Raw genomic sequence first — 24,633 nt, forward strand, 5'->3', positions numbered from 1 at the left:
TGCTGTCTTTCCCACAGGAAACCAGGAGAATGCTCCACTGTTCATCACATCCTTCAGGTGGTCGCAGAAAATGAAATTGTATTTTTTTCCATAGTGTCGCCTGATAATTCCTGTATAGAGTATTTCTGGTGGCCCTTCTGTCAGGGCCAAAGAAGTCTCTTGCTTGATTCTTGCTTGCAGTCGCCTTTAAGTAGGCTCTGTATACTTTGTCAATCCGGATCTCTTCCTCTGGTCGCACAGAGATATCTCCTGATAGCTTCCTGCGTGCTGTCGCCTTTGAATAGACTCTATTTATTTTGTTGATCCAAATCACTTCCTGCTCTAAATAAACTTCCAGGTTTTCGGTGCTTTCCTTCCTTAAATCTGTTTTCCCAAGTTCTTCCAAGGTGCTTTTGATTTTTACGTCCCTAGCTCTCTCCCCCTCCTGTTGATTAACTTCCAGACATTGAATTCTCATTTGAAGTATTGTTGGCTGAGTTGTGTTTTCATCAGCTGTTTTTTCCAAACCGTCGGTTCTGTCTAAAAGCTCTTTCTTAGTCTTTTAGATTTCCTTTTCCACCTTGTTGACTGCTTTCAGTATCTTTGAGTTCCCTTCGCATAACTAATGGAAAAGCTGTGCCTTAGTTAATTTTTCCATAGTTCTAGGCAGTCACAAATTATAAACAGAAAATCTCGTGAGGTCTCGCGGGAGCTCGAGCGATCCAAAATTATCAGTTTGTCGATCTCCGTATAAAGTCAGCGTCCCCCACTGAACTCTCTCCAACAAATCTTTAAAGTCTCTCTTTTCTTTAAGCTCTCTCTTTGTTTGATTAATGAGTGTGATTAGCCTCCCACTCAACGAAAGGATTCACTTGTAAATTGGTTGAGGAGGGGGGGAAGAGCTTGTGGGGGGAAAAAAGGAAAAAACAGAAAACTCACAGTCTTTACTGTTGCAGACTGTTGCAGACTCCGGCTCCTGTCAGTCTGGTAAAAGATGATCTGGGAAGAATGTAGGGTCAGCTGGTCGTTTTAGGCTTAGAAAGTTATTTACGACAAGGGCGCCATCATGACCTTGAGCACATGCCGCGGCGATCCGAAGAACTCAGTCTCCATGGATCTGTAGGACCCTCAGGGTGCCGTTCCCGGTTCCTGGGGCGACCGGCGAGCAAGATTTGCGTATCTGCTCAGGTCTGCCAGGTGCGTTTGCTCCTGACCCTCAGCATAGCTTAAGAGCCGGGCAGAAGCCCAGCTAGTACGGCGCCATCTTCAGTCGTTCTCACTTCCCCAATCTCAACATCACCAGGTCCCACTCTCAAATCTCAAGGAAGTTACTAACTCAGAGATGGCAACTCTACAAAATAATCAGTAGGTATCCAAAAGAGCCGTTGTGCCAGAAAGGAAGAAAATGAAAAACCCCAGGCTCCTTGTACCCTTGCTCCTTCCTGATCCCTGGACGCTACATGAGTCTGCAGGGAAAGTTTTCTCCTTCCTCCTTTGGAAGAGCTTGTGATCTTAAAGTGACTGATGGAGGTACTCACTGCCTGTAAATTATACTGCCACAATGCACTGTTCCATATGGGAGTTCCTGTCATAGAGATTCATGCAGCCGATAGTGCTGCAAACACTCCAATATTATCTGATTATGGTCCAGCCGGATGGGCATTTTTCTGTAGATTCTAGGCTTCCCTTCATTGCTTTCCATATCTGAAATAACTCCTGAGAGCTCTACTAAATAAATTTGTTTGTACTGACCTGGGGCATGCAGTTGTCTCAAGGATTATTTGGAATTCCTAATAGGATCACCGATATCACAGGGCAGCCACACATTAAGAAGTGGAAAATTGCAAGTATTCAACTTAAGTTTGATAAAGGAGATGAGGTTATGCAATGATTTTTGTAGCCTGCAAGTAAGCTCTCAGATCTGTGCCTGTGGATATATCTGTGAATCCTCCATAGATACTTCAGATGGGCCATGCATCCTTTTAATTTTATTTCTTAAATTGGAATCACCCAGGATTTGGAATATTAGGATGGTATATTTTGCTTTAATATAGAGGCAAATGGGAATCTCCGTGAAGTGAAGCACAGTGAACTGGAAAGGAATGAATCTGGTGCTGGAGGTGGACCATGGACAATAACAGATGTGAACTGCTGGCTGCATTGGTGGTGGTTGGCAGGTGGGAATTGGATTCTGCAATCCTGAGAGCCAGTTTGGTGTAATGGGTGGGAGGGCGGACTTCTAATCTGGTAAACTGGGTTTAATTCTGAACTCCCCACATGCAGCCAGCTGGGTGACCTTGGGCTCAACACGACACTGATAAAGCTGTTCTGACTGAGCAGTAATATCAGGGCTCTCTCAGCCTCACCCACCCGCCTATGCATGCTTCCCCCATTCCAGCCAGGCCAAAACCTGAAATTCCACCTGCTATGTTTCTAGATACCTTGAGGATGATAAAATGATGGAGCAAGTTATTTGTTTTGATTTTTAAATGGATTAATTTTCAGGATTTTGTGAAGAGTTGAAACTATTAGGTGATGAAGGACTTTGCAATAAGGCTTTCTTCTCCATTGAGAGAAATCGTTGAGCAATCACATCACAGTGGTAATTCATGGATGACCTCATCCTAAAATTATTTTGACAGGCTCTCGGAAACATCTTGTGTACTTAACTAAAGAGTGCATAAAAAGATGCCACTGGATAATTGAAAGGGGTGGTGGCAGCATATAAGAAAAGAACATCCACTTCTAGAAGGACATCCAGTCCCTGCATTGGAAAGATACCAAGACACAGATAAAGAAGCAAGGATCATGTTGGGAATTTTGATTGCCCTGTTGACGTGTCTCCTGATGCTTCACTTCCTGAGACAACACTGGTCACACAGGTCTTACCCTCCTGGACCCCTTCGGCTACCCATCATTGGAAGTATTTGGCGAATAGGGGTCAAGGTTCATAAAGATACTCTCATCGAGGTATGTAATTCCATATGATTAATCTATATAGCTAATTAAAGTCAGAACTATTTTAATTGTTTTTTACTAGACTTTTTTTGGGTAGATGACTACTTTTGTTAGTCATCTAGGCCAGTGGTCCCCAACCCCCGGTCTGGGGACCAGTACCGGTCTGGAGATCAGTCGGTACTGGGCCGTGGCTGCTCCTTGTCCTCCTCCCCAGCTGCTGCCTCGGGGGCTGCCCTGCCATTCTGCAGCCGGCTCACCTTTGGTGCTCTCCAGCGGCCGCCATGGCGAGGCTCCCCCTCGGCATTGCACTGCTCAACTGCTGCTGGCAGCACCCCCAGCGGGTGGCGGGAAGACAGGGGTGCCGGCAGGAAAGCAAGTGGAACAGGGGCCCAGGAGGCGACGTCTCTCAGCAAAAGACTACCACCCCGGGCCTCAGTAAAATTGTCAAGTGTTGATCGGTCCCCGGTGATAAAAAGGTTGGGTAGCACTGATCTAGGCAATCTCAAATATCAGGTCTGCATCTGTGTGGAGCTTTCAGCAAGGAGAGATGCTCTGGCCTCTCTTCCCAAGAAGCTGTCTACAAATATTGTCTACATACTTGCTATATGATCACCACACAAGCATGCAAATCAAAGGAAAGGCACTTGCAAGGAAGGAAGGTAGCTTGTCTAATCAACTGCATGGGCACTGAAATATCATCCGTTCCACCTAAGGAAATGGTTTTCTTTATTAGCGGTCTCTGAACAGTCCAAATAATGTGGTCATCAAGGAACCATGTACCTGATGGCAGGGATAGGTTGCCAAAGGAAAGAACTGCTCTTCCAAAGTAGCATGAGTTTTAGCACAGTGCATCACTAGGGACTTCGCGAAGCCTGAAGGTGTTGACATGAAATCCGCTTTGCACTGAGGGGTCAGTGAACCAAGCCTGGAGAAAGTGGTGGAATCAGCCACCTTGATGAACCTTTATGGTACTAACCACCTGATCAGTTCATATCAGCGTTGAATGAAATATATAATTTCAGCATTTGAAGGAGGCATTCATTCCCTTTACAAGATTGGTGTAGCAAGGAAAATGATTTTGATCTTGAAGATATAGAACATCAAAGAGTTTCGACAGGACTGCTCAGTCAGAATGGCAAGATCAGCGTTCTTATGAGCCCAAGGTCACCTGTAGGTGGTGGAGGAGTTGGGAATCAAGCCAACTTGCAAGATTTTAAGCTGCCACTCCTAACCACTCCTCCATGCTGACTCTGAAGCATTAGTTTGCATGTTAAGCAACAACAAATGCGCCCAATCATTCAACATTTTTGCATTGTATAGCATTTGTAGATGATCATTTAACTCACAGAGCATACATCAATATCCTCCTATGTCTTGCAGTCTGTTTTTCACCACTACAGCAGTCAGCTCTAATACCAGTAATGCAAAATATGTAAACAATTCCTGTTTTCTGCACCGGGCTTGTTGACCTGCAGTGTCCCTTTTTAATCCTCTAAGGCAGTGGTCCCCAATCTTTTTTGGGTCAGAGACCGGGGGGGGGGGGAAAGAAGGAGGCCCGGGGACAAGTGGGAGGGAGGTGTGGGTATGCTGGCAGGCACAAATGCGCATGTGCTGGAGCTCCATGCCTGCGGGTTTTGCCTGCAGGTTCCCATTCCTCCCTCCCCCCTGTAGCATGGGGGGAGGGAGGCATGCTCGCATGCATGCCAGTGTCCATGCCTCCCTCCCCCCCCCCCGGTACCAAGGGCTCCGTGGCCCAGTACCGGTTTGAGGCCCGAGGATTGGGCTTAAGGCATCTTTGGGAGAGCCCAATTCCTACCCTCACTCTTGCAGGAAGCTCACCTGGGGATCTTGACCCAGACCCTCTCTCTCACCCTGATCAACTTTATGAGACAATTTAACAATAAGATGCAGGTGGAGCTGGTGGGAAAATTATATGTCACCCAATGCTTCTTGGGAGAAGAAAAGGATAAAATACACTAAAAAAATAAAACATGCCTTAATATTAAAGATATGTCTGGGACAGATTTTTCACCCTTTTAACCAGGGGTAGTCAAACTGCGGCCCTCCAGATGTCCATGGACTACAATTCCCAGAAGCCCCTGCCAGCGAATGCTGGCAGGGGCTTCTGGGAATTGTAGTCCATGGACATCTGGAGGGCCGCAGTTTGATTACCCCTGCTTTTAACCATGCCCCTTCAGAAAAGTGGGCGTGGAAGTTAGATGCAGAAGCCAGCCAATCAATCAAACATTTACCATTTCCATTGTGGAGAAAGAGATTAAGCCTGTTTTGCTGCCCTAGCCAGGCACATGCAGGGTTAGTCCAGAGGAATGCACGCTTGCCAAGTCAACCAAGTTCAGAGTGCATACCAGAGAGTAGGCAAAAGTCCAGTCTGGGTCTTATCCGAAGCCTTGACAGCCAATATTCAAAGGAGAACTGAAAGGGGGAGTCGTTAATCACACCAAGGTCGAAGCCGGAGAGTTGTTCGAGAATAAATCAAGTCCACAATACCTATTCATAGTCAGTCATCGTATCAAGGGTCATCAAGTTGGGAATCAGTTAGGCACAGTTTCGCTGAGGCGTAGGTAATCTGGAACCGGGTCAAGGCAACGGTGGCCTTGGGATCTGGCAGAACAGGCTCTGGCATTGGTGCAGAGGCACCCTCTGGTGATGGGGCCATGACACCTGTAGAGCAACAGAGGAAGGGGGTTCCAGTGATGTTTACTGATATCAGCTCCCATCATAACTCCTGGGAAAGGCCATATATCTGCTGGGGAGCTCATCCATAACCCCAGGGCTCCTTGGAACACACTGGGAATTCCTGGTCTAGGAATACCCCCCCCCCATCCGGTGGGATGGTTGACAGGTAAACGAAAGCTTTAAGAGAATGCCCCCAGGAAAGGGAGCAGAGACCAGGGCAGATTCTGCACTTACTTGGTCTTTTATGTTGTGATTCCAGCTGAATTCAGATTGATTTAAACTTGGGTCTTCATCTATTCCCCCCCCCCAATTGAAACAGAAATTGTTCTACATTTGATTGGGAAGCTAAGAGCGGGGCGGGGAGCCAAGCTCAGCAGGAATCTCTTTCTTTCTTTTCTTAAATGAGGGGGTGGGGAGTTGGAGACAGCAGAGGAGGGGGGAATAAATCCAAGAGGCAAATCTCTGCTGAATTAGGCCTTCTGGTGTGCAGTCACTTTAAGACAAGCCTTGCATCCAGGAACGAGGAAAACTTTGTACTGATGCCCTTGCCAGTCAGGGAAGACTGCTTTGCTACAAGGCACAGAGAAGGAAGTTAATTTGCAAAAAGCAGATATCTGCACACTTACTGATGATGGTTTTTCAAATACTGAGGATAATATTCACATCTGTATATTGTGGGGGAATGGTAGGGTCACTTCGGATCAATCATGCATGTTGCAGAGGGAAAATTTAAAATGCCCCAAATCAAAATGAAAATCAAATTCAGTGTAGATGTGAGGGATTTATTCAAACGGGAGCAGGTAAAAAGCCCCATGCAAACTACACCCACATGGGGAAAAGCAGGAATCTGGGAGGAGGGAAATGGACAGAGAAGAGAGTGTCACTTGGCCAGGAGCTGAAAAGGTAAAGAAGAGTGAACTGCACATGTGACAGTGAAACAAACCAGCTGAATTAAATTAATACTTTATCTTGTCTCTTTCCATGGAAATGGCAGCTGGCCAAACAGTATGGAAGCATTTCTATGCTGTGGCTTGGGCAAATGCCTATCGTTGTACTGTCTGGATATGAAGCAGTGAAAGAAGGCCTGATCAACCATTCAGAAGATTTTGCTGAACGGCTGTCAACTCCTTTCCTGAAAGCTGTAGGACAGGAATGGGGTAAGTCCTTGGGAAGTGTTAAACAAGCAACAACAACCCAATATTGTTTGAGTGTTCCCTGCAGGTACAAGGCACAAGAGAGAGCAAAGGAAGCTCCCGAAGGTTGCAGTTACATTTACATTTCTCTGTCTGGTCAAAACTGGAAATGAAAATTGTTCTGCATTTATTAGCTTAGCTACTTGGCACTGCCTCTGAACTGGTTGTTCCTCTTTTCTATTACATAAACAGGACAGTCCACAGAGGAGACCTCAGGCTGCTGTAATCTGACCACCTCCTATGGCATATTCCTAGGCTCACCACTCTGGGCACTTTATGAAATCCCCAGACGATTATGAGCATTTTGCCAATGTGACTACTACTATGACAGTAAACATCAACCAAAACATCAACCAAATTACTACAGAATATTGCCTACTGCAAACCTATGCCCCTCCCACCAGAGAGCATGGTTTTGAAGTAAGCCGGTTGGAATGTGTATTTTAATATCATGAATGATTATTGTATTATTTATAGTAGTAATTTTGGATCTTCCTGGTTTTAGGTATTGCATTTTCAAATGGCCACACCTGGAAGCAACAGAGGAGGTTCGGGATAACCACCATGCGGAAGCTGGGACTGGGGAAGAAAGGCATGGAGCCCCAAATAGAAGAGGAGGCCCATCAGCTTGTTGAGGCTTTTGCACTTGAAAAAGGTTTGTGGTGTCAAGAAATTTGGCTGGTGAATATTTGCAGCAGTCTACCTATGTCAGCATGCTAGACCCATTTTCCCTAATGTTCCCCTTTGGCCTTTGAAGTGTCATTGATCCACAGATACGAACACCTAGCATTCCTCTGCCCAAATCAGCTAGCCACATCAGAGAGCTAGTTTAGTGTTGTGATTTAAGAGTGGTGGCCACTAATCTCAAGAATCGGGTTGGATTCTCCACTCTTCCACAGGTATCCAACTCTGGGTATCCAACTTGGGCCGGTCCCAGTTCTCTCAGAGCCCTCTCAGCCACACCTGCCTCACAGGGCATCTGTTGTAAGTCACTCTGGAAAGTTTTCAGGTATAAAGACCAGCTCTTCTGGTTTCCTTCTTCATTCAGTAACAAGAATGATAGCTTTAGATGAATTTCCCCATTTGGGGAGTTAGAAACACCATCAACTACACCTGCATGGCTTCCAAATGACTCTTTCATTGATATTTCATTGATATGCCCAGTCATCTGTGATCGATTCAATCAAAAAGACAGATTTCTTACAAAATTTGATTTCGAAGGAAGGAACTCTACTTTTGTTTCCTTTGCTTCCAGTATCTGTATGTCAAAGTGTCTGCATCTGTTTCTGCAAAGAACTCAAACTGGTCTATGTGTACCTCTCCTTTCCCTTTTATTTCCAACCCCCCCTGATATATTGGTGACCTTGGGAGAATGTGACGGGCTCATAGGCCCCCGTTACTTTGAACCGGAACCCGTTTGCATTCTTCATCAAACATTCTATCCACCATATAACACTGTCAACAGGGGAGAGGTCATAGACCGTTTATGCACTGGGAACTTCACTGCCCCAGCTCCTGGGCAGGAGCAAAAATCAGGGGCAGATCACACTGGGCCAAATGTTCCCTGGTTTGGGTGCGGGAAGAGGTGGAGCAACCTGCCACGAATAAAACTCCAGCCTGCAGCCTGGCATGAAACCTCCAGTGCATAAGCGGTCATACAGATGCACTGAAGCTGAATACCCAGAACCCTCCATTTTCACATTTGGGACTGAAAACCTGAGTACCCAATATGGATACTGCCAAACTGAAATGACATCAGAAATCTGAAGAAGAAGAAGAAGAAGAAGAAGAAGAAGAAGAAGAAGAAGAAGAAGAAGAAGAAGAAGAAGAAGAAGAAGAAGAAGAAGAAGAGAGTTGGTTTTCATACCCCACTTTTCACTGCCCGAAGGAGTTCCAAAGCAGCTTATAAACAGCTTTCCCTTCCTCTCTTTACTCAGACACTCTGGGATAAAGTTGGGACTGAGAAAGCTCTCAGAGACCAGCTCTGTGAGAACAGCTCTCAGAGAATTTTGACTAAGCTAAGGTCACCTTGTTGGCTGCATGTGGAGGAGTGGAGAATCAAACCGAGCACTCCATATCAGAGGCTGCTGTCTTTAATCACTATACCAGCTGGTCTCGACTTTTGACCATTGGGAAACTCCTGAAACGTTCTTCAGACTTCAAGAATCCCCAGAAGTGGTGTGATCGTGCAGAATATGGCTGGGAAGCAGAGCTCTGCACATGCCCACCTGGGACCCTGCCACTTCTTGCCCCCTCCAGGCCCACCATTGGCCGTTTGGGGAGATGAGAGTTGATAGGAACGTATAAGGTAACATCACCCAATAAATGTTTTTAAAACTTTGAATATATATATTAAAAATAAATAAACTCCCACCTATTCAGGAAACCCTTCCAGGGCCATCAGGAAACCCCCAGGTTTCACAAAACCTTGGTTGAGAAAACCTACATTACACCATTCTGGCTCTCAAGCACTGCTACCTGGGCAATGACATCGGGCTGATAGCTGTACATGTTGCAAGAGGTCACAAGTTATGTGGCCAATTTGTTAATTAGCAGTTATGGCTCTTGTTATGCACTTGTTATGTCCCTCTCTGATGTCTTTTCCCCCAAAATATTGACTTTGAATGATTCATCTACACTGGCATAATGTTACTTCAGTGCTTGTTTTTGTATTTTGAGCTGTTTTTGCTCAGAAACTGTGGTCTTACTGGCTTTGACATTTTAGTGCTTCTCGGGAACACCAACCAAGCTTCAGGCTCTTGCTGTCCCTTGCAGGAAACATAGATAGCAGAAGCAGTGGTGAGGAGGGGTAATGGGGTAATGAATCTTTAATGCCATTGTGGCCCTTTAAAACTTTAGCTTCCACATTTTCAGAGGGTGGTAAAATTGATGTCCAGGTTTACTGCTGCTCTTTTCAAAGGCATGAGACTTAGTCCAGAGTCCAGATACCAGTTCTAACCCTCCACTCCAAATTGAAAACAGGGTAGCACACCTTGGCTGGTTCTGCACTTGCTTTTTTCGCCCTTGTTGATCCTGCTGAATTCAGATCAATCTGAACCTGGGTCTTCCACCTTCCTCCCCACACATAATTGTCTGCCTGCTGTATCCTTCCTGCTTGATTGGGGAAGCTCAGAGGAGGGAAGGGGGTGGTGGTCATGAAGATTCAGCTGGCATTATAGGAGCACAAGGTGCAGAGGGGTTTACTTCCTGCCATCTCTTCTACAGCCAAAGCAATCGGGGAGGGGGAATGGAGCATGAGGCTACTTGTTTATTTTTTTCTCCTGAGCGAATGTGGGGGGGGGGAGGGGATGAGTGAGGGAAAGACAATCGGAAAGACAAACCTTGGCCCATAGGAGTATGGGCTTACAGCACAGTCACTTTAGAAGTGAGGGCAAAAATAAGTCTTCCGAGGGATTGGCAACAAGGAACCAGGCAGTCTTTGAAATGACCAATCAGCGATAGACTGGTTCGCTATGTCAGCACTGGAGATGTGGGGGAGGAAGCTAATCCAGCAAAATGCACACTTAATACTGTGGCTTTTGGAGCGGTTTTCTCAAATGTAGCATGTTATATCTGTTCCTCGATATTGCGGGGGAATGGTAGTGTCACTGCTGAGTAATCATAGATGTTGCAGAGGGAAAATTAAAGGTGCTAAATATCAAAATGGAAATCAAATAACGTGTAGGATTACTTTTAAAAATATGGAGTCACTGGGGATAAAAAGCATGGTGCAGATTCAGCTCTGGTGTCTAGAATCCAGGTTTATTGACCACTGAAAACAGTGGTAATAGATGGAAGCCAAAGTCTATCAGAATCCCACCTTCCTGTCCACCTCTCATCAACCTACATTTCTACACCTAGCAGCAAAAAGGTAGCTAGAATTAGTTAAAAGAGAGATAACATGCAGAAGAAGAAGAAGACGACGAAGACGACGAAGACGACAATGAAGACGACAATGAAGACGAAGACAAAGACGACAATGATGACGACAAGGAAGACGAAGACAAAGACGAAGACAAAGACAAGTTGGTTCTTATATTCCGGTTTTCTCTACCCGAAGGAGTCTCAATGCGGCTTACAATCCCCTTCCCTTTCGTCTCCCCACAACATACACTTTTGGTTTTCTTAGACCATTTACGCATTGTGAACGTCAGTGCCCCAACTCCCGTGCAGGAGCACAGATTGGGGACAGATGAGGTGCACCGGGCCAAATACTCCCCTGTGTGGGTGCATCTTACGTGACTAAAACTCCAGCCTGCATAAACTGTCTTATTGCACTATGTTATCCACTCTGAGGCTGATTCTGCACAGGTAGAAAAGTCCGGGAGAGTGGTCACATGGCAGCAGGGCTAACCCCCACTTCCACATGATGTCACCACCGGGGTGGGCCTCTCACGGGCCCAATGTGCATTAGGCTCCACTTGACCCTCTTTAAGGGAATGCAGATGTTTACTAGGTTCCTTTAGGCGCTCCGGCAACCAATGGGCAATTGTAAGCCTGGCAGAGGCCCATGTGGAGGTGCGCCTCCATCCTACCGAGGCCCATAGGCAACAGAACACCCCCACGCAGCTCCACAGCACTTTTTGCCATTATGGGGCTGAATAGGGCATTTATTTTCAGGTAAGTGGGATTGTGCCTTCACGCAATTCCACCTTTCTGTACAAAAAAACTGTGCCTATCCAACACAGCACAGCCATTCCACCATGGATACGTCCTTCAGGATGCATAAATTGAGAATGGACCAGGTTTGCTGCCAAAATGGGGTCACAGAAATTGTTGGAGCTTGCAGTTCTGCTGGAACTCAACAGCACACCGCTGGTGCAGAATGACCTTGTGTGTTCACAAGAGAGAGGAAATATTTTGTAACCAATTTTATTTTCAGGGCAGCCCTTTGACCCTGCAATGCCCATCTCTAATTCCATCGCCAATGTGATCTGTGCTCTGGCCTTTGGACAACGGTTTCCCGTTGAAGATAAAGAATTCATCAAGTTGATTGAAATCAGTGATCATTTGACTAAATTTCTAAATAGCTCCAGTCATATTGTAAGTCATTTTCTTTTGTTTTCCTATTAGGTCAGGCAGGCATCTCCTAGATTTCCTTTCCTGACACCTTTAAGATGAACCCTTTAAGACAGTGGTTCTTAACATGGGGGTTGCGACCGCTTGAGGGGTCGTTTGGCCCTTTCCCGGGGGCCACTAGTGGCAGCAGTGGCCTCATGGTGCTACCCTCCTCCACACCGCCTTAGAGCTCATGGAAGCCATGGAGGAGGCCAGCACCACGGCAAGTGCCACACTGAGCAGTAGCAGTGGTGGCACATGTGCATGTGTGTGCACACCTCCCCCACTTCTGCTGTAGGGGTTGCAGCATTAGGCCGTTTGAGAACCGCTGCTTGAAGATGACTGCTTGGTCAAAAGAGTATGGTTGACTCAAAGGCCGAGGGACATCGGAATATTCCACCTGGAGAAGAGGCTGAGAAGGGAAATGGTTGCTCTCTCAGTATTTAGTATTATCCCACAAAGTTTCTATGATTCCTATTAGGTCATAGTCCCCTTCCTGTATTAGGACTACTAGTTCCTCCTGCTTGTTTCCCATACTCTGTGTATTAGTGTAGAGACATTGCAATCTATCCCTTGTGTGCCCCATGGTTTTGGCTTTTGAACTTCCTTGCAAGTTCGTAGTTCCCTCCTTATGTGCCGTTCCCCGTAGCTTTGCAATCTTCCCATCTTAAGTTCTTGCCATCAAACCAAGTTCTGAATTTACATCTGGCTCCCCCTTTGGATTTAGAAGAAGAAGAAGAAGAGTTGGTTCTTATATGCCGCTTTTCCCTACCCGAAGGAGGCTCAAAGCGGCTTACAGTCGCCTTCCCTTTCCTCTCCCCACAAAAGACACCCTGTGGGGTGGGTGAGGCTGAGAGAGCCCTGATATCACTGCTCGGTCAGAACAGTTTTATCAGTGCCGTGGCGAGCCCAAGGTCACCCAGCTGGCTGCATGTGGGAGAGCGCAGAATCGAACCCGGCATGCCAGATTAGAAGTCCGCACTCCTAACCACTACACCAAACTGGCTCTCTTTAGTTTTATCCCTCTTCACCAGGTGTGCAAGGATTCTCCCAAAAATACTTTTTCCATCCCTTGTGAGGTGTACACCATCTCCTGATCGTAGCTCCTCATATTGACATCATAGACCATGATCCAGAAATCCAAATCTTTCTCGACGACTCCAGTAACGTAGCTAGTCATTTACTTGAATTATTTTTCTCTCTCTTCCTAAGCCAGGGCCACTTACAGAAAGGACTGATGAAAATGCAACTTGTGCTCCCAGGTCCTTTAGCTTTTCATCCAGATCCACAAAGTCTGTCTTAATGTGTTCCATGATGTGCTGGGCAGTATTGATCCTACATGGATGAGAAGGAAGGGGTAATAATCTGCGGTGAGCCTGTCCAGCCGTTCTGTAACAACCTTGATGTTTGCACCAGGTAGAGAGCAGACCTCTCAAGACAACAAGGCTGGTCTGCACACTTTGGCCTCTACACCTATCAGTGTGGATGTTGATTTGGCAACCTCAGCCATTATTTTATAGGCTGAGCCAGCTGACAGTACTGCTTTCATTTTCCTTCTAGCTCTATGAACTTTTCCCATGGATCGTGAAACACCATCCGGGGCCTTACAAGAAAGCCATTTCAAAGGTAGAAGCTATGCTTACATTTGCAAGGAATGAGATCAACAAACATAAGGAGCACCACGCTGTCCATGAGCCACTAGATTTCATCGATTTCTATCTACTTCAGATGAATAAAGTAAGTAGTCACCTTCTACGTGAAATCAGACACATTCAAGAAAAAGGAAAATGTTGATAGTACATGCAAGCTGCACTATCTGAAACCTGCATTATTTGAAACCCGGGCACTGGCAAGTTTTAATTCTGTAAATATGACATTTTCTTAAAGCACTGGTTCTCAACCTATTTTATTTATTTATTTATTTATTTATTTATTTATTTATTTATTTATTTATTTATCTATCATACTTCTATACTGCCCTCCCCAGAGGCTCAGGGCGGTTTACATTAGAACAGAGAACCATACATAAAACAGTCTGTAGAACATGTACATCGATAACCAACAATTGCAACCAAACACAACACAGTATAACAGTAAACAATCGTAATACAAACAGGTCCAGGGCTTGTTGATGGGATTCGGGGGGGGGGGGGAGGAAGCAGGGGCCCTTGGTCGCTGTAGATTACGTCTGGTCTCGGCCAAATGCCTGGTGGAGGAGCTCCTTTTTGCAGGCCCTGCAGAACTGTTTAAGCTCCTTCAGGGCCCTGATCTCCTCTGGGAGCTCGTTCAACCAGGTAGGGGCCAGAACAGAGAATGCTCTGGCCCTGGTCGAGACCAGACGGACTTCTTTAGGGCCAGGGATCCTTAGCTGATTGGAGGCAGTAGAGCGCAGAGCTCTTTTGGGGGCATAGGCGGGGAGGCGGTCCCTCAGGTACACTGGGCCCTGACCGCGTATGGCCTTGAAGGTAATTACCAGAACCTTTAGTCTGATCCGGAATTCAACTGGTAACCATTGCAGCTGGTGGAGAATAGGCCTGGGTAGCCTAGGGGTAGCAACCCAAATTGGAGTTGCCTGGCCCCTTCTTGGGGGTCTCCAGGTTGATTGCCGCAGTGGCAATGGCAAGCAGTGGTGGCCGGTGGTGGCAGCCAGTGGCGGGCAATGGCAGGCAGTGCTGGGCACCAGAGAGCAGTGGAAGGTGGTGAGCAGCAGCAGGCAGTGCCGGGTGGCGGCAGGCAGTGGTTGGTCAGAGAGCCATTCCAATGGTTGCCTTTATGCTGGCCAAGTGTTCTGAGCCTGCATGTGCGCATGCACACTCCTTAGCCCGGCCGCCGCTGCTGCATTTGGGCTGCAAGGTAAGAGTGGTTAAGAACCGCCATCTTAGAGCGATTACTGAGAAAGACACATTGGTCTTGCATGGTCAATAAACGGAATGTTCCCTAAGCTGAAAATATTTTGTTCATCAATGAACCGATGTGAGCAGCTTGGGAAAATATCCAAGCAGCAAGACTGTGTAATAACGGGCAACTTCAATTTCCCAGATGTGTGCTGGGAAACAAGCTCTGCGAAGCGTCCTCAGTCATGCAACTTTCTGACCTGCCTGGCTGACAATTTCATGTATCAAATGGTAGATGAACCCACAAGAGGTTCAGCCATACTGGACTTAATACTGACCAACAGGCAAGAGTTGGTGGATGAGGTGAAGGAGGTGGGGACCCTAGGGGGAAGTGACCATGTCCTCATAGAATTCCTTTTGAGATGGGGAGCCAAGGAAGCTTGTAGCCAGATGCGGGTGTTGGATTTTCGTAGGGCAAACTTTAATAAACTCAGAGACATGATGAGTGTCATACCATGGATGAGAATGCTGGAAGGGAAGGGAGCATGTGAAGGGTGGGCGCTACTCAAACAAGAGCTATTGCATGCTCAATCCATGACTATCCTAGAAAGACAAAAACACTGCAGGAGCTCTAAGAAGCCTATTTGGATGAACAGAGAACTTCAAGAGGAACTAAGAAAGAAAAGGAAAATGTTCAGGAAATGGAGGGAAGGACAGAGCTCTAAAGAAGAGTACCTACAGGTTACTAGGCACTGTAGATCAATCATCAGAAAGGCCAAAGCTGAGAGTGAGCTAAGATTGGCCAGGGAAGCCCATTGTAACAAGAAAAGATTTTTCAGTTATGTGAGGACCAACGTAAAGTAAAGGAGGCAATAGGCCCACTGTTGGGTGCGGATGGACAAACTTTAACGGAGGATGCAGAGAAAGCAGAAAGGCTCAGTGCATATTTTACATCTGTTTTTTTCCCACAGGTCAAAGTGATTAGGCACATCTAGAGATGGCAGTAGCCAAGGCATAGTGTCTGGGTGGCAGGTTGACATGGATAGAGATGGGGGATTCGCCTCTAGGTAACACTGTGTGTGAACGAGACCTTGGGGTACTTGTGGATTGTAAGCTAAACATGAGCAGGAAGTGTGATGCGATAAAAAAGGCGAATGCCATTTTGGGCATCACATCAAAATCACAAGATGTCATAGTCCCATTGTATACAGCACGGGTCAGACTACACCTGGAGTACTGTGTGCAGTTCTGAAGGCCTCACTTTAAGAAGGATGTAGATAAAATTGAAAGGGTACAGAGGAGAGCGACGAGGATGATCTGGGGCCAAGGGACCAAGCCCTATGAAGATAGGTTGAGGGACTTGGGAATGTTCAGCCTGGAGAAAAGGAGGTTGAGAGGGGACATGATAGCCCTCTTTAAGTATTTGAAAGGTTGTCACTTGGAGGAGGGCAGGATGCTGTTTCTGTTGGCTGCAGAGGAGAGGACACGCAGTAATGGGTTTAAACTTCAAGTACAACGATATAGGCTAGATATCAGGAAAAAAATGTTCACAGTCAGAGTAGTTCAGCAGTGGAATAGGCTGCCTAAGGAGGTGGTGAGCTCCCCCTCACTGGCAGTCTTCAAGCAAAGGCTGGATACACACTTTTCTTGGATGCTTTATGATGCTTTGGGCTGATCTTGCGTTGAGCAGGGGGTTGGACTAGATGCCTTGTATGGCCACTTCCAACTCTATGATTGTATGATATTTAACTTGATCAGATTCTATTTCTTTTGGAGAATGTATTTGATTGCTTTTTGTTGCCTTGACCCTGGGATCAAACTCATGGCATTTATAGGTTTCTAGCAGAACATGACCTTGGGTTTGAAGCCAATCAATCTGATGCTTACTCAGTACGTTTTGTAGACTCTTCTACCCATGGCTCCAGTCAAAAGTCTATCTCACAATGTTGAAAATGTGATCTCACTTTCTTTCCATCAACAACAGAGCAAGAATGACCCCAACTCTACATTCAATGAGGAGAATCTATCTTACTGCATCTTTGACTTCTTTGTAGCAGGAACTGAAACAACTGCCTTGACACTGCGATGGGCCTTGCTCCTCATGGCAAATCATCCAGACATCCAAGGTAAGAAAGTCTTTTTAAGTCTCTATTTTAAGTCTCTATTTTCTAGATTTGGAAATGGTGTCATCAGAGATACATCACTACCTCCAATCATATTTATGATATCTCATATTGTGGGGATTGGAAAAAGGATGACATATGATTTCCAGATTATGCACACTTGTTATGGATTTTTTCACTTGAACAGTGTAATAAATAAAAGCGTAGACTCTACATTGTATTCCATAACTCCTAGCCAGCAGGCAGAAGACCCATTTCTCAGGTTCTTCTTTTGTTAAGGATGCTTGTCATGAGGATCAATTTGGATTAATGGACTCTGGTTCTTTTACATTTTTGTTTCATTTATAATCTAATACGGTATGTGCTGCTTCATGATCAAAGCCTGCAGCTCCTCGTATATTCCAGTATTTGGAATACGTGATAATGAATAGTTTCTTTGTTCTTTAATGGGGTACAGGAAACTGCAGGGCTCATAATAAATGTATTTTTAAAATGTTTTCCTCAGAGAAAGTCCACAAGGAGATCGAAGATGTTTTAGGCTCCTCTCAAGAATTCCACTACCAAGATCAAAAGAAACTGCCCTACACGAAGGCTGTGATACATGAGATCATGCGTTTCAAGTATATCTCGTTGTTTGGATTCCCCAGACAATGTTCACAAGTTGTGAACATGCGTGGTTTCCTTATCCCAAAGGTACAGGATATGTCTAAAAGAAGAAGGAGGGTCGTTTTTATATTCCCACTGAAATCTTCTGGCTTCCCATTTGAGCCCAGGGTTGGCAGTTCCCACGTAGGACTCGGAAATCCCTTGGCATTATTGCTCATCTCTAGGCGACAGAAGTCAGGAGAAAAAGGCTGCTTTTGGGGGTTGAAGACCCTCCCTGCCCTAAATCCCACCCACTTTCAGCTCCACTCCAAATGTCTTCAGGTATTGCACAAGCCAGAGCTGGCATCGCTAACTTGGACTGAAGAGGGAAACCCGGTAGTGAAATGGGGTATTTATTTATTTATTGGTATATTGTGTCCAGCAGAGTACGTAAAATTGATCCAGTTCCTTTCCAGTACTGTTCCTGCCTCTGCATATCGCATTTTCTGTTTGAAAATATCGTTCGAACAGTCGTGGACAATTTGGGGGTTCAACAAAGCTCTAATGGGGGGTCTCAAAATTACAAACATTAACTATCAGGCTGTTGTTGGTACATTAATTTATTTTCATCATTTTAATTTTTTTCTAGCTTGGGTCACCAAATGCTGGAAATGGCTGGAGCAATTTAAGGGGGTCCCCCCCAAAAAAAACACAGCAGGAACCCTCCCAACCCTCCCAGCAGGAAACCTCCCAATATGTGGAATTTCATCCCCCGCATATACAAGGGATATGGTGGGGCATGCTGCTCCATAGTGAGAAACCAGGCCGCCACTGTGCATAATCATTCCATGTGGTCATCGCTGTGATGGGGCCAAAATGTTGCTCCCCACCCCCCACACATCTCCTGCCAGACCTCAAACAATCCTCAGAAACAGCAAATATTTGTCCTGGGACAATGACTAGACAAGAGCAATGTCCTTGATTGTATACATCCTGAAGCAACGGTTTCTTTCTTCCAGGGGACTGTTATTATAGCGGATCTACGTTCTGCTCTTCTTGATCCTAAGCAATGGGAAACACCAGAGGAATTCAACCCCAATCACTTTTTGGACAAAGGCGGGAATTTTGTGGAAAGGGAAGCCTTTCTTCCGTTTGGGGCAGGTAAGTGCACAATGTGATTGACAGCTGTTCACAGGGTTCTCTGGAGGATTACATTGAGGGATCCTTTCTTCTAGGACAGAATGTTTTTCGAAATCACTAAATTACCAAAAGTTTATGACAAAGATTAGTTTGATGACCAACTGAAAGGTAAAATCTGTTAAATGTAGCTAGCTTGGACATAACAAGGCACTTCTTTATTTTTGTATATTTTGTGTGACGTTCTAGAGCTCATATCCTGAGCAAGAACATGGGGATATTGAAGACCTCCCCGGTTTCCCGAGAGCTTTAAGTAAAGGAGGCAGGAATGGAATGTGGGTCTTTCTGCAAGTAAAGAATGTCCTTCTCTGTGGAGAGAGGACTCTTCCCATTTAAGCACTTCAGCAGGGCAAATGCTGCATCTCAGGAAGAAATAGGAAATCTAAATAGCTTTATTGGGAAGAGAGAAAGTTTGGCATTTGGTATGGAGGACTTATAGATGCAGCAACACAAGTCTCGGCCCATCAGCTCATGGTCAAACTGCGGCCCTCCAGATGTCCATGGACTACAGTTCCCATGAGCCCCTGCCAGCAAATGGGCCACAGTTTGACTACCCCTGGTCTAGACAATACATGCTAATAGCTCTCTCACATGTTGCCTTCCTTTGTTTCCTTTTCAGGGACCCGTGTCTGTTTGGGAGAGCAGATGGCAAGGGTAGAGCTCTTCATCTTCTTTGCCAACCTGCTGAGGGCATTCACTTTCCAGCTACCAGAAGGTGTAAAGGAACTCAACACAGATCCAATAGTTGGTGGATCAGTAGCCCCGCGGCCATATAAGCTCTGTGCTGTTCCCCGCAGCAGTTCATCATAAACTAAAGAAATCAGAGTGTTCCATTTCTCCATCAAAACCTTTGCTTCATCCTACCATTGCTCTCACCTGCTCAATTCATTCAGTCCTTGTTTTCTCTAACAGAACTTGACAGATGCTTCCTCAAGGTAGATTTAGGCAGATCTGCCATTGCTAATCTTGTACTATTGCCTGATAGAATCATAGAGTCAGAAGGTGCCATACAGGCCATCTAGTCCAACCCCCTGCTCAACGCAGGATCAGCTCAAAGCATCCTAAAGCATCCAAGAAAAGTGTGTATCCAGCCTTTGCTTGAAGACTGCCAGTGAGGGGGAGCTCACCACCTCCTTAGGCAGCCTATTCCACTGTTGAACTACTATTATAAGTACCCAGCTAATACTGCCTTCCCCAGTCATTACTGGTTACCCCCCCCCCCCAGCAAGCTGGGTACTCAGCTAATAAGATAATCTTATTAGTGGTTTTGAAGTCTACATGTAAATTACCTACGGGACCACCTACCTCCTTATGCCTCCCACCAGGGCACTGCACTCTGCAGGTATGCATTTGCTGATGGTCCCAGGGCCCCAGGAGGTACACCTGGCCTTGACCAGAGCCAGGGACTTTTCGATCCTGGACCCTACCTGGTGGAATTACCTCTCAGATGAGCTCCAAGACCTAATGGGACTCTCTGAGTTCCACAGTGCCTGCAAAACAGAGCTCTTCCACCAGGCGTTTGGTTAGGGCCGGGCGGTGATCCTGGGGAGTGAGATTGTCCCCCAGTTCCTGTGCATGGTATTAGACTGCACCAGGAACCCTATGTTATTCCACCAAACTCCCAATCAATATTGCCATCTGTAGGCTAAAGATGTCATTCTGAGAGGGTGGCAGGGCATTTGCTCTGCTATCTCTGAAGCCTGACAGGGGTCAATTGCGCAAGCAGTTGGCAGAAAAGAGGAGGGGTAAGCAATCCCCACCTCACCTTTCTACCCAGGAAGTTCTTGGGGCCGTCTCCAATCCTTTAGGGAGTATATCTCCCTGGATTATAGGCTGTCAGCGTTCCAGGTCCAGAGGACGACTGCCATTCTCTATCTCGGACTTTCTTTTCTCTCTTTAATTTTAAAGTATCTGCTTCAACCCTACATGACGACTTACTGCCAATGAACGTTGTGAACTGAGGGGAGGACATTGGCTGAGTTCCAAAACATCATTTACTGCAAGTATCTCTCGTTTTTTTTTCTCCGTCTCTCTTCCTGTATCAAAGCCCTTTGTTTCCCCCCTCCTCTTACTCTGCTCTGCCCGAAGCCACCTCATTATGAGGCAGGCTAATTCTCCTAACGAAGCAGAAGGAGGACTCAAATCAACCCAAATTAATTGGCAAAAGCTCTTATTGTAATTGTTTTGGTTTTCGGAGATAAGAGATAAGAGCTGTGAATGGGAAGATCTCACGAGAACTCTGTTCCAGCACGAGAATATCTGCCTTATTAACTTCAATACGTCACATGCCAGAGGATAAAACAGAGGACCTCTACTGGCCACTTGTAAAATTGTTTGAGGCCGGCTGTTTTTTTTAAAGTCAAAAACATGTCTATGTTAAAAAGATTGGCTCATCTAATAGAGAAACAAACCCAAGATTTCAAAGTATTTACAGAAGGATTGGTCAAAAATATCTTCAAGGAGATCCAAGATGGCAAGGAAGAAGTCTCCAACAGGAATGATGGATCAATAACAGTGGCTGATGACAGCTTTAAACAAGGTGGAAAACCATCAGTAGAAGAGAAATCTGAAATTCATATCTTCAAGGAGATCCAAGATGCCAAGGAAGAAGTCTTCAACAGGAATGATGGATTAATAACAGTGGCTGACGACAGCTCTAAACAAGGTGGGAAACCAACAGTAGAAGAGAAATCTGAAATTCTGGAGACAGAAAAGGGGATGCTGGAGTTCTGCAGCCCAGATAAGGACACCCTTTTAAAAAAGACATACAGCCATCTCAAAGCAACAGTGTACAAAAATCAGTCAAAAGAAATATGGATCTGTAGTGAAAGTAACCGATTTAAAGGAGCTCTTTGGGAAAAAAATTGTATTGATACTGGAGTCCAGGAGGTGCAACGGCCTCAAGATTTATCGATGCATATTCTGCAGGAAAGAGTACAACTGCACTTTCTACGCCAAAGGCCAATGGGACAGAATATAAGTCTACGGGAATGACAAGATGTAGCAAGCCTCGAGATGAGACCCCCTTAAGAAGATCGAAAGCTCATATTGTTTTATGTTTAATGTTATACTGTATTCTATATTTCTATTTTTATGAAAAAGGGGAAGCAGTGTCTCTTTCTCTCTTGTTTCTTTTCCTTTGTAGGCATATAGGTAATATAATCATTAGTATTGGAAATATAAAATGGGGTTCTCCCCCCTTATTTTTTCTTTCTTCTATTAGTGTATTGTTCTAGGGCCAAAGCCCACACTGACCTGTAGAAAACGTTTAATGTTAAGCTTTCAACTTAAATCTGAAAATATACCTGTCAGGATGGCTCTTAGAATGGGTCAAGTATAAATTGTTTTGTAGATGTATCTGAATTAAGGATAAGGAGAAGCTATAGAAGACTGAAAGCTTATATTGTTCTATGTTTAATGTTAAGCATTTAATCTAAACCTGGAAACTTTACTATTCTCTGTATTAACAACATATACTGTATCCTACATTACTATTTTTATGAAAAAGGGGAAGCAGTGTTTTTTTTTCTCTCTTGTTTCTTTTCCTTAGTAGGCATATAGGTAATATAACCGTTAGTGTTGGAAATATAAAATGGGGTTTTCCTCCCTTATTTTTTCTTTATTGATGTATTGTTATAGGGCCAAAGCTCACACTGATCTGTAGAAAATGCAAAGCTCTCAACTTATACCTGTCAGGATGGCTCTTAGAATGGGTCAAGTATAAATTGTTTTGTAGATGTATCTGTATTAAGGATAAGGAGAAGTTATGAAATCCTCTTGTAATTGTTTTCTTTGTACATCTTTAAGGCAAAGCCCTACTTTCCTTTCCCTTCGTTAGGGTATTGATACAGGGCCAAAACTCATACTGTTCTACAAGAAATGTTTAATGTTAAGCATCTAACTTAAACCTAGAAATATCTGCCAGGATAGCTCTTAGATTGTATCAAGCAGTTAACGTGAGGTCTACAATCTCTCAAGTAAGTTGATCAATAACAACTTTTCTTTTGTATATCTAAATAGGCCTTTTGGTGTAGTGGTTAGGAGTGCGGACTTGTAATCTCGCATGCCAGGTTCGATTCTGCGCTCCCCCACATGCTGCCAGCTGGGTGACCTTGGGCTCGCCACGGCACTGATAAAACTGTTCTGACCGGGCAGTGATATCAGTGCGCTCTCAGCCTCACCCACCCCACAGGGTGTCTGTTGTGGGGAGAGGAATGGAAAGGCGACTGTAAGCCGCTTTGAGCCTCCTTCGGGTAGGGAAAAGCGGCATATAAGAACCAACTCTTCTTCTTCTTCTTCTTCTTCTTCTTTTCTTTTTTAAATGTAGTGGAAATGTGGATGGCTCTTAGACTCAGTTTTGGGCAAAAGTTTATATCACTGTGTAGTAAATGTGGGGTCGTATATTTTCAAACGATGATTATATTTTATTTACTGTTTTTTGTATTAATAACTCGTGTTGCATCCTATATTTCTATCTTTATGAAAATAAATATTGCCATCTGTACTGGTCCCAATGGTCCAATGTGTGAGGAGAAGGTTTTAATGTTAAATAATGTATACTGCCCTTTTGTATGATGTTGGGGATTGTTTTTAGGATCATCGGGGATCTTTTTTAAGGAAAATTATTAAGGATGTGATTTACTGTATACTGTTTTTATTCTTTTTGTGAATGGCCGCGAGCCAACTTACTGGGAGAGGTGGTATACATATTTTAATATAAATAAATAAATCAAAATAAATGTTCTGTACAGAATTCTAAAAGGTAAAGTGTGCTGTTGAATCACAGCCAACTCTTGGTGACCCTGTTGGAGAAGGGGCTGAAATAATATTTTCTTAATGATTGTTCTGTAAAGAGAAGCTTAGTGTTTCAGACTCTTTCGTAACAGAAGGCCCAGAAACTTGTTCTTGTTCTTGACTGTGTTCTGCCAAGGCTAATATGTTCTAATTCCAAGGCCAGTGGAAGTAACTGGAATTGTTGATATTAAACCGTTGGAGTCAGTGTGACTTAGCATAATGGCAATGGGTTGGTCCTGTGGGATGTGAAAGGGGTAGAGACCCTCGGTTATTGGTTTGACACAAAGGACATCATGTTTTCCTGACTTCAATGGAAAATTATAAAGTCTCATGCAGTCCTTTGTTCTGTACACAGATTTGGGGAATTTGGGACATGCCCCTGTCCCTGTATTTCTGCTGCAGTAAAAATATACAAGGTTATTCTCTCAGTATGATTTGGGGATGACAAAGGGACCTAATCTGGCCGCTTGGCTATCAACCCCACAAAGTTCTACCTCATGAGTCTTTCAAGGTGAGCACTGCCTAGCTTTGCATAGAAGCACCACTCTTCCTTGGTAGCAAATCTGAACCATGAGGGCTGCTAAGAATATACAATTTGGGGGACATGTAAAACCAGGCATTTCTCAGAACTGAGTTAGAAAGCAAGCTTATTCAATAGTATATTCCAAAGCAAGCCTTTTATCTACTTTAATCCTTAGAGATGCTACTATTCACTTGTTAATTAATTAGTCAACAATTAATGAATCAATTATAATTAATAAGTTAATTAATAAGGGGAGGTTTATTTAGTGGGAATGAGCAATCTGGCCAAGGTTGTGCGTTCTGGGACTTACAGTGGCCACCAGTGATGATGCGGTGGAAGGGCCGGGGAAGAAAGATGCTCCATCGCGAGCATGAGCTGGCTATCTGAGCGGGAGGTGGGGCACATGGCGTCTTTATAAGGCACCAGGTGCTCACAGCTCAGCCTCTTCTCCCACGGTAGCCAAGAGGGCAGCTACTCACACCCCCCCCCCCAGTTACTATCTTTGTTATGATGGTTTTACTGGTTACAGCTCATGGTGTTTGTTATTTAGCTTGCAGATTTGTTGATGTACATTCTGTTGCGTATTTTGTCACAGCTGGTGGGATGGCAAGGGGAACAAGACTGTTTTGGGAGGGAATCCAGAAAAAGTGACAAATGACTCCCCAGCTGGCTGGCCTTTAGAACAGGCAGGA

General features: G+C 45.0%; 1 protein-coding gene across 1 annotated transcript; it reads left to right on the forward strand.

Moving 5' to 3' along the window:
• Positions 1 to 2,787: 2,787 nt before the first annotated feature.
• LOC143842875 (cytochrome P450 2J5-like) lies at positions 2,788 to 23,321 on the forward strand. The gene is made up of 9 exons (XM_077348164.1): positions 2,788 to 2,949; positions 6,629 to 6,791; positions 7,333 to 7,482; positions 11,710 to 11,870; positions 13,446 to 13,622; positions 16,704 to 16,845; positions 17,348 to 17,535; positions 18,447 to 18,588; positions 19,244 to 23,321. Exons 1-9 carry the CDS (start codon positions 2,788 to 2,790, stop codon positions 19,432 to 19,434), a joined length of 1,476 nt encoding a protein of 491 aa, XP_077204279.1. The 3' UTR covers positions 19,435 to 23,321.
• Positions 23,322 to 24,633: the final 1,312 nt, after the last annotated feature.

This window comes from Paroedura picta, chromosome 8, assembly GCF_049243985.1.
Source record: "Paroedura picta isolate Pp20150507F chromosome 8, Ppicta_v3.0, whole genome shotgun sequence".
NCBI classification, from domain to species: domain Eukaryota; kingdom Metazoa; phylum Chordata; class Lepidosauria; order Squamata; family Gekkonidae; genus Paroedura; species Paroedura picta.

What these genes read in the sequence shown, in the direction of transcription:
- LOC143842875 (XM_077348164.1), top strand. Translation starts at nt 2,788, where the DNA reads ATGTTGGGAATTTTGATTGCCCTGTTGACGTGTCTCCTGATGCTTCAC. An exon ending in GGCTTTTGCACTTGAAAAAG is followed by an intron (nt 7,483 to 11,709) that starts GTTTGTGGTGTC and finishes TTTTATTTTCAG; the next exon opens with GGCAGCCCTTTGACCCTGCA. An exon ending in TAAATAGCTCCAGTCATATT is followed by an intron (nt 11,871 to 13,445) that starts GTAAGTCATTTT and finishes TTTTCCTTCTAG; the next exon opens with CTCTATGAACTTTTCCCATG.